General features: G+C 36.5%; 1 protein-coding gene across 2 annotated transcripts; it reads left to right on the top strand.

The window, feature by feature from the left end:
• Positions 1-581: 581 nt before the first annotated feature.
• LOC103486012 (uncharacterized) lies at positions 582-9627 on the top strand. 2 transcript variants are annotated; one of them, XM_017044093.2, is made up of 11 exons: positions 582-841; positions 1614-1815; positions 2089-2252; positions 2330-2475; positions 3864-3926; positions 4006-4098; positions 7073-7234; positions 7511-7602; positions 8249-8412; positions 8528-8819; positions 9011-9627. In XM_017044093.2, exons 1-11 carry the CDS (start codon positions 742-744, stop codon positions 9012-9014), a joined length of 1482 nt encoding a protein of 493 aa, XP_016899582.1. In that variant the 5' UTR covers positions 582-741; the 3' UTR covers positions 9015-9627. The 2 variants fall into 2 exon arrangements, with proteins under 2 accessions (XP_016899582.1, XP_008442026.1); XM_008443804.3 differs by having other exon boundaries at positions 583-841; positions 9006-9627.
• Positions 9628-18676: the final 9049 nt, after the last annotated feature.

The following is an 18676-nucleotide window of genomic DNA, read 5'->3' as shown; positions in this document are numbered from 1 at the left end:
TTCAAATATCTTCAATATACAGAATATACCTTAACAAATTTTGTACATAACCATAAACCCTTACTTATCGAACTCTTCGTCGAAATAGGGGTGAAATGCATTTGCTTTAGCTGTTTATTGAAAATCGCTTGCTATATCTGATAGATTTACACAAAAAATGGAAGAACGATGTTCCCTATAAATTTTTAAATGATGAAGACCACTGTTTGAAAGTTTCTTCAAAAGATTTTTTCCCTAAACTATTTCCATGTTTCAGTTTCCTTATGCCACAGTCCACTTTTCTTATTTAATTGTTTTATTATTGTATTATATTATTAATATTAAAAGTAGATAGTTTGGTCATTTGAATTGTACATTTCTGTAATATTGAAGCCCATTAAAACATTTATGAAAAATACGATAAATATGATGGGTCGTACAGTAGTTAAAAGCCCAAATTTATAACTCAACGCCCAAAATGAAAAAGTTGTAGCCTTGTTATTTAAGTTCAAGGACCTTAACGAGCTTGGGCCAAAATTCAAACCATAGAGGCCCAGGCTCAAAAACGCACAACTCATTCCGCGTCGACGAAACGCGACTGCTTGGCGCGGACGCAAACGGAGCTTTTGAAGACGCTCATATCACGCAGACCAATACCATGGAAGAAGAAACCTCAACAAATTTCAAATCCGTAGACCGCCACATTCTCTATCCTCTTCGCAAAACCTCAATACGCAAGCTCGGCCATTCCCGTCGGCGATTATGGCCGCTTCATCCTCCTTTCCCATTCCCCTTCTTCTCCTCCTTTCCATCCTCTCTTTTTCCCTCATTTCCCACGCCGTTCACGACACCGCCATCAAGAGTATTTCTCTTACCCTTTCTCAGTTTCAATGTCTATTTGTTTTTTTTCCTTTCATTTTTAGCTTTCTTACGAGCTTTTAATGTTTGTGGCTGTGGGTGGTTTTCTTGTCTGTGATAGGGACCATTTCGTTTGGTCTTTTTTTGGGAGGAAGGCTCGATTTTTGCAATCGGGGTGCTTATTCACTCTTCTGGGTGTCTGTCTTTTTGTCTCCCCGAGCTGGGTTTTTGAATTTATGCCACATTTATGCTAGGTGTTTTTAGTGGTTTGACTGCGGATTAGGGTTTGTTAGTATTTTGTCTCTGTTTGCTGTTCGTTTGAGTCGATTGTAGTTTGTAACTCGGATGTAAGTAGTTATTTGTTAGAGTGAACATAGAGGAAGAACGAAGAACTAGTTTCTGGGGTCCATGAGCGTGTCAATTATAAGTCCTTTTTTTTACCAATGTGTCGTAGTCCTATCGTCTGGGCATCTCTTTATATGGTCATCTTTCAAGTTCAATGTGTATTTTGAATTGAGTTTCGTATTCCATAATTTTGTGCGCACGTTCAAGATTCTTATGTAATATAATACATTATCTCCTTTAGTTGTTTTTTTTCGTGCATATCATGTCTGATATGTGTTTGCTGATTTAATTTTCAAATTTAGCATCAAGTGGTTTATAAAGCATACTTTGATTAATAAGAATCTTGTGGATTATTTTGTTACGTTTGTCTTTTTTTGTTGTACTTCTTTAGTAAACATCTTTGGACTTAATCTCAACATTACAATTGACAGGTATTAACCTTGAGCACCCAGCTGAAGATGTCTTTCCATCTTCACTTCCTGGAGCCATTGATATAAAATGTGATCGTGTTCGGATTTCTGGTATTTCAAGATTAAAACTTGGAAGTTTTGCCAGTTCTTTTCGAGTCACTGCAGTTCCATCTGTTGTTATTCCTGAAAGACAACATACAAAAATTCAGGTTTGTTTTCACTGGTAAGTGGAGTACCATAGTTTGATATTCATCGCTCACTAGCCTCTTCTAAGACATGAGTATTGGTGCTGCATACAATGTGCACTGTCCATGAGCAAGTGTTTTTTTTTGTTGGATAAGATGTCCATGGGCAAGTCTCAATGGACAGGATTCAAAGTCTTTTTGAAACACCAAATACTAGTGGAACTACAAGTCAAAAGAATTGGGAACTTTTTGTTGCTGCAAAAGCTGTTTCCAAACAACACTTCTAATATTTTTCTCTGTAAACTATGCAGGAACAATACACTTGGATTGTGTCAGTGTGAAGACGATGAGTGGAAAACTTTTCAAAAGGGATCGTGGAGCTGCACCATGTCTCCTTATGAAGTCAGATATGTTGATGTTAAAGTTATTGATGCCACGCCTCTAAGTGGTCCTGTCACAATTGCCATTGAAGAAGGTGTTTATAACATTGGCTACTGAGTTTCTTCAGTCTTAAATTACTTTTATATTAATTTTTTCCCTAATTTCTTGCAGATTTTCAAGAGTGGCGTCTGTTGTGTCTAGCGTTGGGATTTATGTTGCTTCTGCTTGCTCCTGTAGTCAGCAGCTGGGTGCCTTTCTACTACAGCAGTTCGATGGCCATTGGAATTTTCCTTGTTGTTTTAATCATTCTTTTTCAGGTACTAAATATTAACGATAAAAGAATTCCTATCTAAATAAGGCTAACAACAATATTTTTAGACTCCCTAGTTCTAGTATATGAGGGTGGTTTGGTTAAGTAATTTTTTTGTGTACTTAATTTATTTTAATGGGAATTGGAGGTGGGTTGATGCCAAAAATAAGTCGGCATTAAATTTTATTATTTGTGAAGCTTGGAAGAAATGAGGGGTTATCTCAGGTTTAGGTTTGGTTACAATTAACTCTTAGATTAAGATAAGTTAACCCTGATTGTCATCACTTTATACCATGTCCTATCAACCGACTAAAACAACGAATAAATAATCCCATGTAAGTACTTCTTTCAAAAAAAAAAAAAAAAGATAAACAAATAATCCCATGCAAGTTGTCATCATAATTATAAAACCTTCTTTAACATGAATTTTACGCCACACATATCAAAGTGTTGTGTTATATCTATCAACTGTCATATTTACATTTTACAACAACATCTCAAGCTCAAACAACATGTTCAAATAGTCACGATGTTTATATAATTGTCTTTTATCTAACAAGCAATAAAAAAAAACAATTTGTTGTCTTTATATTAAAAGCAAAAATATTTATCTGAAGTTTAATGGTATTGTAATTTATTTATTTTTATACAAGTATTACTTCTTATGATACTCGCTTCAAGGAACCTTTTCTAGTGGCTTCTGCATGAAAATCTTATCATCATTTGGTGGATCATTTTGCTTTTTTTTTTTTTTTTGAACTTATTGAAAATTATTGAAATAGTTTATCCACTCCTGTCTTGTTTAACCTTGTATTCTACACAGTTGCCATAATTAATTGAATTGTATGTCATCTCATGAGTATGGCCTTTGTGTGCATGTAGATGTGTCTGTTTTGCATTTGATAAATGAATTCCAAGTCTACCTTGCTATTACCTTCTTGCTTTATCTGAGTTTACAAATTAAATACACATATTTGATCTGCCATGCAAATTAGTCATTGCTATGTTCTCCTTTGAGCTTTTTTTTCACTGTTTAAGTACTCAGATGTGCTGTTCGATGTTTATCTGTTTACCTCATATAATATACTTACGAAGGAAGTTTAATATTTGATCAAGGATTTTTAAGACATGAGATGGCATGGGCGAGATTTATTTTTCAGAAATAACCCAGCACAGTTAGTAATTACTGGAATTTGATATTGGACTATTTCACCCTACAAGATTTGGATAATGCAAATTTCACATGCAAGTATTCATAGATTGTAGTAATGAAAAAATTGAGTCCATTCCATATCTTTGTCAATTTTGTTGTTGATGGACCCGAACCTTCCATGCTAGTATCTTGTTACAAGCTCCAAAGATTTTCTTCTCCTTACTGGTTTGTCAATGATGCAGGGAATGAAGTTATTGCCAACTGGAAGAAAGAGTGCCTTTTATCTCACTGTGTATGGATCGGTGGTGAGTATAACATTAGAGTTTTTGCACTTACTTATTTCAGTCAAGCATTCCTTGAAAGTTGCCTCATTGTCTTTTCCAGCTTGGAGCAGGATCCTATCTTGTTCACCACTTTGCAATGTTAGTAAATTCAATTCTTCTCAGTTTTGGACTGAAGGAAGAGATGCACAATCCTGTAAGTCTAAGCTTAGCTTCTCTTGCTTTTACTTTCTAATGAATTTCAAATGAGATTCTTAACTTCGGCTTGTATAGTGCTTGCTTAGGCTTACATTATATTGGAGTTTGTTACATCATAGTTATAAGCTTATAGTTTTTATTTTATTTTATGTAGCCTGAAAGATAAAAGGAGAGAAATCTCCAATAATAAAATTAAAGTCTTTATTATGAAGCCAAAGTTGTGAAATCTCTCTATTTATAAATAATTGGACAGCAAATTAATCTCAATCCTAATTAATCAGAGAAACTAATCCTAATCCTAATGAACGAATGAAACTAATCCTAATTCTAGTCGATCATTGAAATTAATCCCAATCCTAATTAATCGATCCTGAAAACTAATCTTAATTCTAATCAATTAAGGATTTGATTACGATACCTTAATTTACCCTATTCCTACTACATCATTATTCCTCCCGAAAAGAACTTGTCCTCAAGTTTCAAAAAGAAAATGAACAATGCAACGTTTCTTTTCTCGATGATTTGTAGAACTCTCAAATAAAATTGTTGGCCCGTGGATATCTTCCACTGCAACTACAAAGATTGAAAGGGCCTATAAAAAATTTGTGAACGGTAGAACATTACCCTCGTCAATATTTTTCTTTGGTTGCTGAAAAATGTCATCAAGATTTTGCTCAACCATTTCAGCAAAAGTTTGAGAATGAAAGCAACCGATAAACCCATTTGAAAATTTGTTTTGCATAACCTAACATTTGTGAAAAATGGGTTGAAATAAACCCATGAGAAGGGCAGCTAATCAAAACTAGGGAGAACTGAACACAGGTTGGGTCATACAAAGTTGAAGGGGTTAGATTGTGTGAAAACACATGCCTGGAGTTGGTACACATGTAGGGTCGAATTGTGTGGGTCGAGTCGAATGGATCATGTGTTACCACATATTCTTCTTTGCCAGATTGAACTCCATATTTTATCACATTTTCTTTCTTGGACACGACTTCCTCAGTTTTCCCTTCCCTCCAGTACTTCAGGAATGATGTACAAATTGGTTGTTCTTGGATAAGTTTCAACCGCATAATTGTTGAAACAAATTCCAACCTTTCTTGGTTGTTCTCCACAACCAAAATAATTATTTCTACCCCTAAATGTATTTTTTCTGCTTTAAAATTCTATCTTGGATGGTTTTTCAAACTTCTTGAATTTAAAGTGTTTCCCCTAATTAGTTGTGTGTTATTCGACGACTGGCACAACTCATGAAGTTTCCTCTTGTGATTGGCGTCACTCTTCTATTGGCAGCAATCAATGTTGGCCTAGACGACTGCTCTGATACCAAATTGATGTAGCCTACATGATAAAAGGAGTGAAATCTCAATTACAAAATCGAAGTCTTTATTATGAATCCAAAGTTGCCAACACAAGAAGTTACTCTCTCTGTTTATAGAGAATTGGAAAGCAAACTAATCCTAATTAATCAAAGAAACTAATACTAATCCTAATAAACCGAGGAAACAAATCCTAATTCTAATTAATCATGGAAGCTAATCATAGGCCTAATCGATTAAAGATTTGACCAAAATACCTTAATTTACCTTAATCCGACTGCATCAGAAACATATAGAGATACATCTTATTAGGAAAAAAATGGAGAAAGAGGACAGCCTAAAGGCTAAGAGCCATAACTTTATATGTTAGAGTATATGTGGGTGTTCTAGGAAAGCAATAGAGTAATGGTATAATGGCAATTAGTTGGAGCCTAGAGGTAGTTTGGTTATTAATGGAAGGAGTTAAGGTTTGTAGGAGAAGAGGATCATTTTGGTAAATTAGTTCTTAGTGTATTGGTTATGGGAAAGTCATAGCCATCTTAATATTGTAATTCCTTCATTGATATTGCAATATAATTATCTTTAATGTGTTCATATATTTTCTGTGTTTAGATATGATAACGTTCTCTTTTCTTTATGCTGTCTCATCTTCTAATATTTGAAACCTACTTTGTGTAATATAGTTAAGGTATCTGACATGTGTTGGTGCTCATATCTTTTTAGAGCGATCATCTATTTGTTTTAGTGGAAAAAGTATGGAAGACCCTTACCTTTTCTGAGCAACCGTAAGCCTGAGTTAGAAAAAATGGACCTGGGTAAGAAACAAATTGTGTATGTAATATATTAAAAAGGTAAGGACAAGAGGATCCCCAGTTCAAAGGAGTTTGCTAGGCCCCCAATCTTATTTTACGTACAACAGGAGAAATAAGAAGAAACATGAAACCAATGAGGGGGAAACAAGTGGCAGGGGAGAACATGCCCATGAATCCAATCCGGAAGAGACACGTGGTGGAAGGGAGGAAAGCAAGGAGATCGAGGACCAGCAGGGGGCCCACAGTTAGTTAGTAGTGGGTAATTAAAAGGGGAGCAGGGGAGCACAGAGGGGGTACGAATGTTTTGGAGAAAAGGGTAGAGGCTGCCGACTCCTTGGGGAGGAGAGTGCAGAATCCAGGTTTCATCATTTTGTTTTATGTTCTTGTTATGGCTGTGCCTTTGGGAACGTTAGGTCGTGCTCCTTAGTCTTTTTCATTCTACTATTTAGTTTTATGTTCTTTTGTTATTACTCCAAGTAGAACGGCTTGTATTCGATTGGAGTGACTTGTTTTGGGCTGTAAACTCTTTTGGAAAGCAATAGACAGATAGCTATTTTGAGGTGTCTTAACAGAGTTATGCCAGCATGAAAGATTCTACTTATTTATTTGTTTATAAGAAACAGACTTTCCATTCTCTAAAGGGGCTACAAAAGGAAGGGGATATGGGATATATTACTGGTGATCGTGGGCTGCTTGTTGCAAAATAAATGAATGAGAATCTTTCATTAAATTTTGGGACTGAGATCAGTGACCTATGATTACAATGACATTGCTTTTTCTTTCCATTGATCTATAATCTATTTGCTAATTGTGCCAATCCTTCTTTCTTGTATGCTTACAGGTTGCGATTTTTCTACTTTTGGGGATTGTTCTTTCTGGAGCTGCCTTGGGTTTCTGGATTGTCCGGAAGTTTGTGATCTCCGAGGATGGGAATGTTGACATTGGTGTGGCCCAGTTTGTAAAATGGGCTATGCGTATTATTGGAGCCACGTCTATCTTTCAGGTGTGTGGCTTTTGTCTTTGGTTGTACTTCAAATTTCAATTAAAAATTTCATAAACCTGATTAAAGTACACGATGAAGAGGAGTCAGAAAGAAGTTGATTTCTTGGTGTACCCTTTCCACATATTTTGTAATGACTGGATCAATATTTTCCAAGTTCATTTGAAGTTTTTTTAGAATAAAAATCTTAAGTATTTAACTGTTATTTATCTTAGTTCCTAAAGTCTAAAACAATATAGTCAAGTGTTTAACTTGTTCGGTGGTTCATTTACTTTGCAGAGTACCCCTGATGCCCCTTTAGCACTAGGTGCCTTTGTTTGTTGTTCGGCCGCCTGCTATCTTATCTCTTCTCTGAAGCAGCGTGGTAGCACGTAAGTCATCTACTCGTCTATTTACTTTTTGATGTGGTGTGGTTTGGTCTGAGTACAATTGAGTTTCCTTTCTACTTCCTTAACATGTTTAAAGCAAATATTTTCGATCAAATATTCTCTTTGCAGCGATTCTAATCATTTTTGTTCACTGCTGCATCTTTAACTAAAAGAAACTTATCTAATTGTTGGATATGGACATTTGTAAAGTGAATATTTCATCTTCATATTGAAGAATTTGTAATTGAACTTTTCTAAGTTACCATTAAATTGAGGATCTTTTTTCAACTCAAGTGTCATGCAAAGTAAGTACATTTAGTGGATATTGTGAAACATAAAATATGTCATCTCCCTTTTTTACCTTTTTTCTTAACAATAACGGTGGCTTTCTTATTACTTAAAAAACAGGTAAAGTATGTGAAAATCCTGCTTTAGTCTAGTAGCTAGTGGCGAAGGCCTGGTTAACTGATCTATTTGTACCAGTGGTACTTTTTACCTTATCTATTCATACTCTTGTATTGACCTTAGCCGGGTTCCTTCTACTCATCATCTCAGGTGGTTCTTTGTTGGGTGATGAAATATGGTTTCTGATATATATAAAATGCTGATCATATCAACAGACCTTCTAAAGCAGTTTTGGTTTTGCTAGGAATCAATCATATTCTAGATCTCGTAGCCCTTGGAAACGGCAGAACAAACAAATTGTTGGGAAGCGGATTCATCCTGAATTCCTTAGCCGATCAAGCCCTCAAGACAGGACGTGGAGAGTTTCTGATAGGCACAGCCCAGTTTGGCCGAATTCGCCTGTTAAAGGTGCTGTTTCCAACTTTTCTGTTGGCTGTTTCGTCTATTGCTTCTGCTATTGTACTTGTCAACCGTCTTTCGTTCTATCTCTTACCATCTTCATTGTTTGATGTGTTACTTGCAGGGGTGATCTCATCGTCCTCCGGGATGCAAGATCGAGACTACTACTCAACCTTCCATAAGACCCGCAACCGAAAGAAGTTCTCAAAGAAAGCCTGGGATGATTTCACTAGAGATTCGACGCGACAGGCATTGACAGAGTGGGCATCATCCCCTGAATTCACAGATTGGATCATGGAGCATGCGGACAGGATTCAACTGCTGCGAAGTGATGGTTCAGATGAAGCTGTTGGAAGTGAATCTGATTCAACCAACGAGAATGTTGTTGGTGGCAGTAGGTTCAGCTTTTTAAACTGGTAAGCCTAGGCATCTGTATCTGCTAACATGGATAAGTATAGTATCTAGAGTTTTTGAAAAGGAAACCGGATAAGTGTAGAATCTAGGTTATTGGGTTCTTAAGAAATTTGATTGTGTTGGTTGAGATGAGCTGAATTTGGCGAATTTTCTTATCCACAATTCTAACTGCTAGAGGTGTCTCGTAGATTAGGTGAACTTGTGAATCTGCAACCCTAACATGTGGAAAAGTCGACTTGGCCCGACACTTCACCAGTATCACTATCACATATCGTGTTACATTGTGTCAAATGATTTTGTTCATCCTGTTTGTTGAATTGGCCAACATGGAACTGAACTGAGTCAATCTAAGATGTTTCCATGACCTGAGGTGTCATGTTTCGGAATGAATTTTGAGTCAACACAATCTGCGAACTCTGCACGTTGGAGACAAGGCGAGATGCGTTCGACACCCTCCACACACAGCTGATCTTATGGCATTTTTTTGCCATATAAATTGAAGCTACGTACCTCCCAAGTTGAGTGTATGTTCTTTATTTTTTAGAAAATTGGTATTTTTGAAGAATATTCTAATTGTAATCATTGTTCTTTTGTAATATCTATCATTTAATTGTCTAAAAATTTCAAGTAGGTTATTTTGACTAGTCATTTGAATTTCTTTATGGGAATGTAAACTTGAGAAACTTGGAATGTATAGATGAAAAGAAAGAAAGACGGATTAAGTCTCTAGGCTAGTTTCTTTTAACATTGAAAAGAAAAATGAATAATAAAAAATTTGGTTAATATATATATTTTGTCCATGTTTCAAAATCCTATTTTTAATTTATGTATTTAAAATGTTGTTGCATTCAAGTAAGCTTTTGTTTGCAAATTTCAATTAATATTAATTGTTAAATATCAATTAATATTAGATTTCGTTATTTGTTGTTAGTTTCATGGTAGTCTTTAATCTTTGCTAGTAAAGTTGATAGTTTTAATGAGGTGTGTTAGATTTGGTAACTCAGATTTTTGATCTGTTAATTAATGTTAAGGGTTATAACAGAAAATGAAAGTTTGAGGGGTTGTTTGGTGGGTTGGGTTATCATAATCTTAATCTCTGTTTGGACGTAGTTTATGGAAACCCTAGTTTTAGTGTTTCTGTAATATTCGTATTACCCTTCAATTTTCCATTCTTTGATCTACCCACTTGTCAATTTCTCTTCCCTTATCATCTCCTTCAACCCGTGTTTAGGAATTTTTTTCAACCTGCGTTTCGTGTTTCCTTTAATTTGTCTTTCCTTTTCATCCATCTACTCATTCATTGTCAATTTTTCTTCTCTCTTCTTTTCCCTCTACTCTTCCATTGCCAATTTTTCTTCCTTTTGTGTAAGACGTTTCTCCTGATCTTGTTTTTGCTCTTGAAAAAAAATTCCCCTTGCATCTAAAACCCCCGTCGCTTACGTTCCCAACCCATTTCTACATCTGTCTAAACCTTTTCTCTTTCTCAGAAACTAGAAATCGTTTTGTTGAAGGCTTCGCTTCAACGATGTTGCCTCCAAAAGGTTTTTGTTTCCTTTTTGTTTCCCATTTTTGGTTTTGTTGAATGGCTGAGACTATTCCTTGCCTCTGAAACCTTGCTTTGCACGTTGGATGAGTGTTCTCGGTCAACGTGCAAGTTCATTGTTGCCCCTTGGATTTTTCTTTGTCGTTCGATGAACTGTTTTGCCGCTCGGTCTTTCCCTTGCCGATGGGTGTTTCCCTTCACTGAGCTAAGACAGGTGCTACACTCCATACCATTTTGTGGCAATCGGTGAGGGTCGAGCATGGCAGGGAGGTAATTCTTGATTTAAATTTTTTTTATGAAGCTGATGACGAGTTCATTGTTGGGACTGATTTCAACATTTTTTTTTGCATATTTAAATATGTTTGCCTTTTTTCATATGTTTAGAAAATTTTTTGTTGTCCCTATGCACTTTCGGTTCTCTACTTGTTGTGTTTGTATGTTGCTTCGTTTATTAGAATAGATTGGTTTGATATGTTTCTAATTTTGTATGTAAAATATGTTCTTGAATGTTCGTTCTTTTGACTTTGTGAGGATCTTACCTATTGGGATACTTTGTGAATTCTGAATTTGTGCTGCCCTCTTTTTGTAATTTCCCTTCAATTGGATTTAGTACTTTATTTCAATATTTGTTCACTGACTGCTCTTATGGGGAATCCATTTGGTCGCCTAATCTGATGCTTGTTGGTTGTTTTGTCTCTTCAATCCTTTTGACAAGCTTTTCTTTGTGTACTAAATGGGGTAGCTTCCATGATTAGGGTTTGATTGTTGTACTTTTCTCCTTTTTATCCTGCATTTGTAGAGGTTCTTTTGTGGTTTTTGGTGTGTGGTCATTAAAGGCAGTATAACTTTCTCCATCCCCCTATATATACACATTTCCTCTTTTGTCATATTACTTGCATTTTTTACTTCATTGGTTGCCTTCTTCTGTCTTTGTCTTTTGCCCCTTCCTCTTTGGTAGGTCATTTTTTGTTTCCATATTTTTTATCATCCTCCATCATTTGTTTGCCTTCTTTTGTATGTATACTCCATGTTGTCATTACTGTCATTCACGTATGTTGCACTCTTTTACTTGACTTTCAACCACTGTAAAAAAGGTTTTAATAAATTTATATGCTTTTACTTTTATCGTTTGAGTTTGTTGGTTGTTTGTGTGTCCTCTATACCGTGTTCTTTGTTTGTTCATTTTGTTCTTTCTATATTATTAGCATCCTCCATCCCTTTCTGTCTTGTTTTGTATTTATACTCTATGTTATTATTAGTGTTACTTATCTATGTTGCAATCTTTTAATTGATGTTTCAACTACTACAAATTCAGTTAAAATCGCTTTATATGCTTTCACCGGCATCTTGTTGGTTGTTTGTATGTCTTCTATTCCTTCTTCTTTGAGATTTCACTTTATTGTTTGTATATTATTATCATCCTCCATCATTTTCTTCCTTGTTTTTATCTAAGCTTCATGTTTTTATCAGTGTCTGTTCCTTGTTTTGCATACTTTATTGATGTTTCCACTATTAGAAATTCGGTTCAAATTTTGAACGAATTTCTTTACTCTGAGACGACTTATTTTTTTTATAAAACAGTTTACATTTTCATGCTTATTATTAACGCCTTACGTTTTTAATCTACATTTCGGGTCCATTCGTCAACGTACAAGGTATGTATTCATTATCTTTCATTTATTTTTTTTCAACAACTCAACTCATTTACAATACTTCGTGCGCACGTCGCGTTGTCATTTCCTAATCTTGTTTTTTTTTATGCAGGACGTCGACCTTCATAATACCCTTGTAAAAGGTACTACATATTACACGTTTGTAGTATATTTTTCAGTTTGTTGTCGTTTCGTTCCATTTATGGTTAGGAATGTGTAATTTAATTTGAATTGTTCCCAACAAACTATTGGTTTTGTAATTTGGCATTTTTAAATTTTTTATTGACACTACATTGCACTGTATGTAGAACATTTGTAGTGTCCTTTAATTCTATGCACGTTATAAATTGCATCGGTTAAGCAATTATTTCCATGCACGTTGAAGTCTGTTTTTTACACTATCCCCTTACATTGCATTTCACTACTACGGCCCATGTTAGTCTAACAAAATATAGAACGATTTTTTTTTTCAAAAGTGAATAATTAATGTTTACATTAAAAAGCATGACTGTCAAACGTGAAGACGAAAAATTGAAACGTAATAAAATTTCTTATCATATTCTCATTGCTATGTTACTTTACAAAAGTAAAATCATGCCCCCTAATATGTTTAAAAATCAAACTAAGAAAACTTTCCAACCTATTATGACTTCTTATTTTAACACATGTTTACATATTGAAATTTTTTTCACATTAGGAAACATAGGTCTAAAACTATTTTAACGTTTTCAAAGTTAATCGCCAATGAGTTTTTAAAACAATTTATGATTGCAATTTCCTAATGAGCGATATAAGTTCAATATTTTATTTTGTTCGTAGTATTATTTATTTGAAATTAGAATTTTTGCAATAGTTGTATATATTGTTTTAAGTACACACATCCATCATAAGTGTTAACGCTCAATTTTAAAAAAGTTGTACATAATTTTCTTCCGATCTATATTCATCACAAGTCTTGCCAATTTTCAAATTAGAATTTTTACAATAGCTATAGAAATATTGTTTCTTTACAATCCACATTCATCACAAGTCATCCCATGTTTGAAATTGGAATTTTTTTAAGAGTTATACATATGTTTCAAATTCGAACTTGATGATTACTGGTTTGTTTTTTAACATGTATGTCACCATTCCAATCACACACGTACATAATCAGGATCAGGACAATTGTTACCTTCAAATGGATCCACAAAACTTTGTAGCAATCCTAATTGTGTTTACAGTTTTCCAACGTCAGTTACTGTTAAGGTTCATGAACAACAATAAGCGGCTGACACATACACCCTACGATATTAGGCATAAAATTAGGCAACTTGCTTACTTTCGTATGATAAACGAGTCGAACCTAGTATGTCGCCAAAGTACTCAAATGGATAGACATTTGCTATTCTATGCTATTTACTAAGGACTGTTGCTGGCCTTTCATCGATAGAGATTGTTGATGTTGAGGAAATGGTTGTAATATTCTTGCACGTCCTTGCCCATGACGTGAAGAATCGAGTTATCCAAAGGTAATTCATTCGATCTGGTGAGACTATTTTCTGGCATTTCAACCTCGTCTTGTTGGCTGTGATACAACTGCACGATGAGTTGCTAAAGAAACTGCAGCCACTAACCAACACCCACATCGATCCACGGTGGAAGTGCTTCATGGTGCGCACAGTTGAAATCATCTGTATTTCACGTATCACTACGTTCCATTAATTAATGGTGGTTTGTTTAGCTTTGCAGAATTGTCTTGGGGCATTGGACTGGACATATATAAAGATGAACGTGCCGCACAATGATCGCCCTATGTACAGAACGCATAAGGGTGAAATTTCCACTAATGTCCTCATATTCGTTCTGGTAGGTTGGGAAGGATGTGGAGCTGATTCGCGCATTCTCTGGGATGCGCTTGCACGACTAAATGGACTGAAAGTTCTCAAGGGTATTTACAATTCCTACTCCTCCCACCACATTTAAAAATTCTTACATCACTGCGTATAACCCGTTGTGTAACATAACAAGGTTTTACTATCTATGCAACGCGGGATATCCAAACTGTAACGCCTTAAAATTTGGAATTTAATTTATTATCTTAAGTGTAGTTATTTTAATTTTGGATGTTTTGGATAAAGTGATTTATGAACATTTGATTTTATTAGACATCAAGAAAATATCTAATGGTGATATTTATTTGGGAAAAAGATTGAGGTGATTGGTTGATTTTGATTTTTATAATGGAGATTGTTGGGTTAAAATAAGAAAGAGATTAAGTGAATTTAATTGATTAAATTAGGGAAAGGGAAAAGAAGAATATTAATAAGAATATTATTATTATTATTATTATTCTCTTTAAAAGGACCATTGGGACCCGTGCAAACCACCATCCCCTCATTGAGAAAGGAAAGAAAAAAAAACCCTTGCCGCCGCTTACCCAGCTGAGTGAAACGTCCGTCGACCCGCGCTTTCAGTCGTCCGTCCTTCGCAGATCGAAGCCCGACCCGTGTCTCCTCCGCTTGGAAGCCATCGTCGAGCAGTCGCGTCTCCGTCAGCACCTCGCCGCCAGCCGTCGGTCGTTGCCTTGCTGTCACGATCGTCGATCGCGCGTCCAGTCGCTCCGTCGTCGAACGCGCGTCCAACCGCTCGGCGTCGTTACCTCGACCCATGCGTTCCGTCTCTGCTGTTGCTCAAACCTGGAAGCTCGACCCGCGCGCCCGCGACTCCAATACTGCATGAAGCCGACCCGACCGCATCTCTTCTCCGTGACCCGCGCCACGTTCGCACCCATCTGCATCGAGCCGCACGAGTGCCGCGCCTGCACGTAGCCAAGCCACACTCCCGCGTGAGCCACACTTGCCCCTGTCGAGCCGCGCCTTCTGCTGCAAGCCGTGCTGCATCCCAACCCAGCCGTTTTACCTATCCCGAGCCGACCAGCCGGTTCCTCTCTCCAGCCAGCCAGTGGAGCCGCCAAGCTTCTTTTAACCCCATTTTGACTCATATTTTTCGGTAAGCCTCGGTAGGTTGATTTTGGTTTTAATCTATCCAGCTAAGGTTATTTTGGCCCTAACTGAGTTAATTGTTGGATTAAATTGACTAGTTAATTGGAAGCCGAGCTGGGAATTTGTCCAATTAAGTCCAAACCGAGTTCGACCTTGATCTTGGGTAAGTCACTTCAAGTGAATTTTTGGACCTAAATTCTTTGAGGGTTAAATTATTAAATTGTGGTTTCCTAACCATTTAGGACTTTCGCTGCTTGGGGAGCGTGATTTTACTGCTAGAACTTGTTGAGCAACCTCCAGGTAAGAGATTCTCCTACTAGACCTCTGAATTACATTACAGAGACCGCATGTAGAAATATATGGTTACACACAATTGATAGCTAAGTATATAACTCGAGGTTATTGAGAGAGACTGATAATGAAATTGTGCTTACCGGTTGACTCTATGATTAACGTGATTAGTACGTCGACGCTATCGCCTTCCCCCTAATGACATAGTTTTTGTGGTTGAGAATGACGTGATATGATATGTTATAGCATAATTTGACGTAATTATGACATGTTATGATAAGTTATGATGTGATAGATGAGATGTTGTATACATGCTATGGGTAGGGTGTATGTTAGCTTCTTATTAGAGTCGTACCCACATGGGTGTCCTTTGAGATCACTACTATTATGACACAGACATGATGGAAAGACCGGACGGGGTCGCTCACGCTTATGACTGCGTATTCTGACGGGATTACCAGTCTGACATTGACATTGACATTGACATAGACATGATGTGAGTGATCCGACAGGACCACTCACTGCCCGATCATCTTAGGTGTCCTCTTGGGTTCACCAAAGACCAGCTTGTTCCTACGGGATCACAGATTGCACGTGTTCGGGGACGTACCAGTTCAGGGGTACCACTCTTCAGGACTCTAATAGGAAGTTAACAGACATCTAGTGGGACTAGTAGTGAGTCCCTTACTAAGTATTTTGTACTCACTCTTTCCATTTCCATTTTTTCAGGCAGAGGTAGAGGTAAAGGCAAGGGCAAGCTGGCGAGCGACCAGAAGTGACCGTGGCGAGCCATAGGGATCTTATGCTTTTGCTTCACGAGATAGTTTAGACCTTAATGTTTGCGTTTTAGTTCATTCTTTATTTGTCATTTTATCTCTTTAAAATTTAGATAGGGTCCGAGTTAGGATTTCATTTTTATCTTTGTCTCACATTTGTCCATGCTTTTAAATGAAAATTTGAGGTTTTTGTTTTATTTTATTTTTCCAAACTTTACAAATTTATTTATCTTTTAAATTAGTAATGGCTTCGACTTAGTATAAGGAGTTGAGTCGTTACACAAACACTGAGGAATTTCTTGCTTCTTACAGAGGGCAAGGGCAGAGGTACCACTTGTAAGAGTGTCGTGGTACTGGAAATGCACCAACCACTGCAAAAGAGTACTTCAACATGAAACACTCATCCGTATGGAATGACATTGAACGTGCGTTCAATCTTTTGAATTTTCACTGGGCAATCCTTTGTGGGAAGTCATACTACCCTGTCCAAGTACAATGTTGCACCATTCTAGCATGTTGCCTACTGCACAATCTAATAAACAGGGAGATGACGAATGCTGATGACTTAGAGGATATCGACGAGGGAGACTTGGCACACACATCGACCGCAGATGACGACATTCACTACATTGAGACATTGAACGAATGAACTCAGTGGCGGGATGAATTAGCCGCGACAAAGTTCAACGAATGACAGTTGCGTAATGAATAGAACCCACCATTTGAAATTAAAAGTTCTGTGTTTTCGCTAGTTTACTATTGCTACTGTGTTCTTGAATGTCAAATGTATGCATGCATGATTTACATTAATGAAAATCTATACATTCCCATGATATACACTGAAGTTGTTTCTTTTTCATATGTTTTTAGTGTTACCATTGGACATTACTTACGTACGAATGTTTTTATTGTCATCTTCATTGTCAGTATGGCAAGTTCTTCGCGTGAACCTAAGCATGTGTGGACAAAGGAGGAGGAAGCTACACTAGTGGAGTGTTTGGTGGAGTTGGTATCCGCGGGTAGATGGAGGTCGAACAATGGCACGTTTCGACCATGTTACTTGGCCCAACTTGAACAAATGATGGCTGCAAAGTTGCCTGGACGTCTTTTCCAAGCTACTATTGTTATAGGCTGCCGAATAAAGACATTGAAGCGGACCTTCCAAACAATCGCAATATATGGCCCATCATGCAGTGGATTTGGGTGGAATGAGAGGTGAAGTGCATAATTGCTGAAAAAGACCTGTTCGATAACTGGGTCAGGTTAAGGAAAAAACAAAAAAAGGAATAATACTTTGAAACATTACTTCAGTCGAGTGGATCAAAGCAAAAGAGAGGAGGGCTACGTGTAGCTGATGTTGACCTAATTCATGAGGCGATGGAGTATGTGAATGGCCAGCTGAGGGCCATCGCCGAGTGGCCTTCTGTCACGCTTCAAAATGAAACTGCAGTTTGCCAAGAAGTCCTTTGCCAATTGCGTGTGATACTTGAACTAAGTAGGTTAGACAGGACACGCTGCGCAGTTTGGACGACATGCGAGGTTTCCTTGAGATGGCTAAGGAGGAGAAGATGGACTTGCACGATCCTTCTATGAGAAGACTCATGACTATTCTTCTACTTCCACCGCCTTACTTTATCTTTTTTTACTTCGATCCTTATATGATTTTTACTGTTGCTGCTAATTCTATTTGATAAAACTGTTTTAGTATTTACTCTATTCGGTTGTATTGATGCAAGTCTTAGTATCGCAATTCACATTTACGGGTGTTGGTTGAACAGATTTAAATGTGTACAGTGTGTGTGTAACATATGCAAAAAAAGGCGTTTAGATGATAAGTAATTACTAATTTAAGCACGTTAAGTATGGATGTTTGCGTTAGAGCAAGTAAGGCGAATTGTTAAAAAAAATGTTGGATGCTTTGAAAAATTTAAAATATGCAATAATTGGTTTTTACATTTAGAAAATGACTTCGAAAAAAATTACAAAAAAGATAATTTTTTTTGGCAATTTGGTGAAATGTAATTACTAATTTAATCACATTAAATATGGACGTCGGTGTTAGAGAAAATAAGGCAAACTGTTACACGAAATGTTAGATGATCTCAAAATTAAAAAATATGCAATAATGAGTTTTTACATCTACAAAATGAGTTGGAAAAAAAATTACAAAAAAGAAAAAAAAAGAAAAAAAAACCATAACCCTACCCACATAACCCTTCTCTTAAACACATCTTATCACAATGCTATCATAACCCTACCCACATAACCCTTCTCCCAAACACATCTTATCATAACACTATCATAATCTACCTATATAACCCTTCCTCCAAACACATCTTTATCACAATACTATTATAACACTACCTACATACCCTTCTCCTAAACACATCTTATCATAACACCTATCATAACCCTATCCACATAACTCTTCCTCCAATCACATCTTATCATAAAACTACATTTTAAACTTTTCCCCTAAACACATATTATGATTAAACTAGGTTTATCATTTAAAATATGCAAATGATCCCTTAAGAGTTATGGATCAAGTTTGACAATATTTAGACTATAAACTTTAACTTAAATCTAAACAAAGCTTGTTTATGTTTTATG

Source organism: Cucumis melo, chromosome 8 (genome assembly GCF_025177605.1).
Source record: "Cucumis melo cultivar AY chromosome 8, USDA_Cmelo_AY_1.0, whole genome shotgun sequence".
Classification (NCBI taxonomy): domain Eukaryota; kingdom Viridiplantae; phylum Streptophyta; class Magnoliopsida; order Cucurbitales; family Cucurbitaceae; genus Cucumis; species Cucumis melo.
The sequence above is the reverse complement of the archived record's forward strand: the minus strand, read 5'-3'. Positions and strand labels throughout refer to the sequence as shown.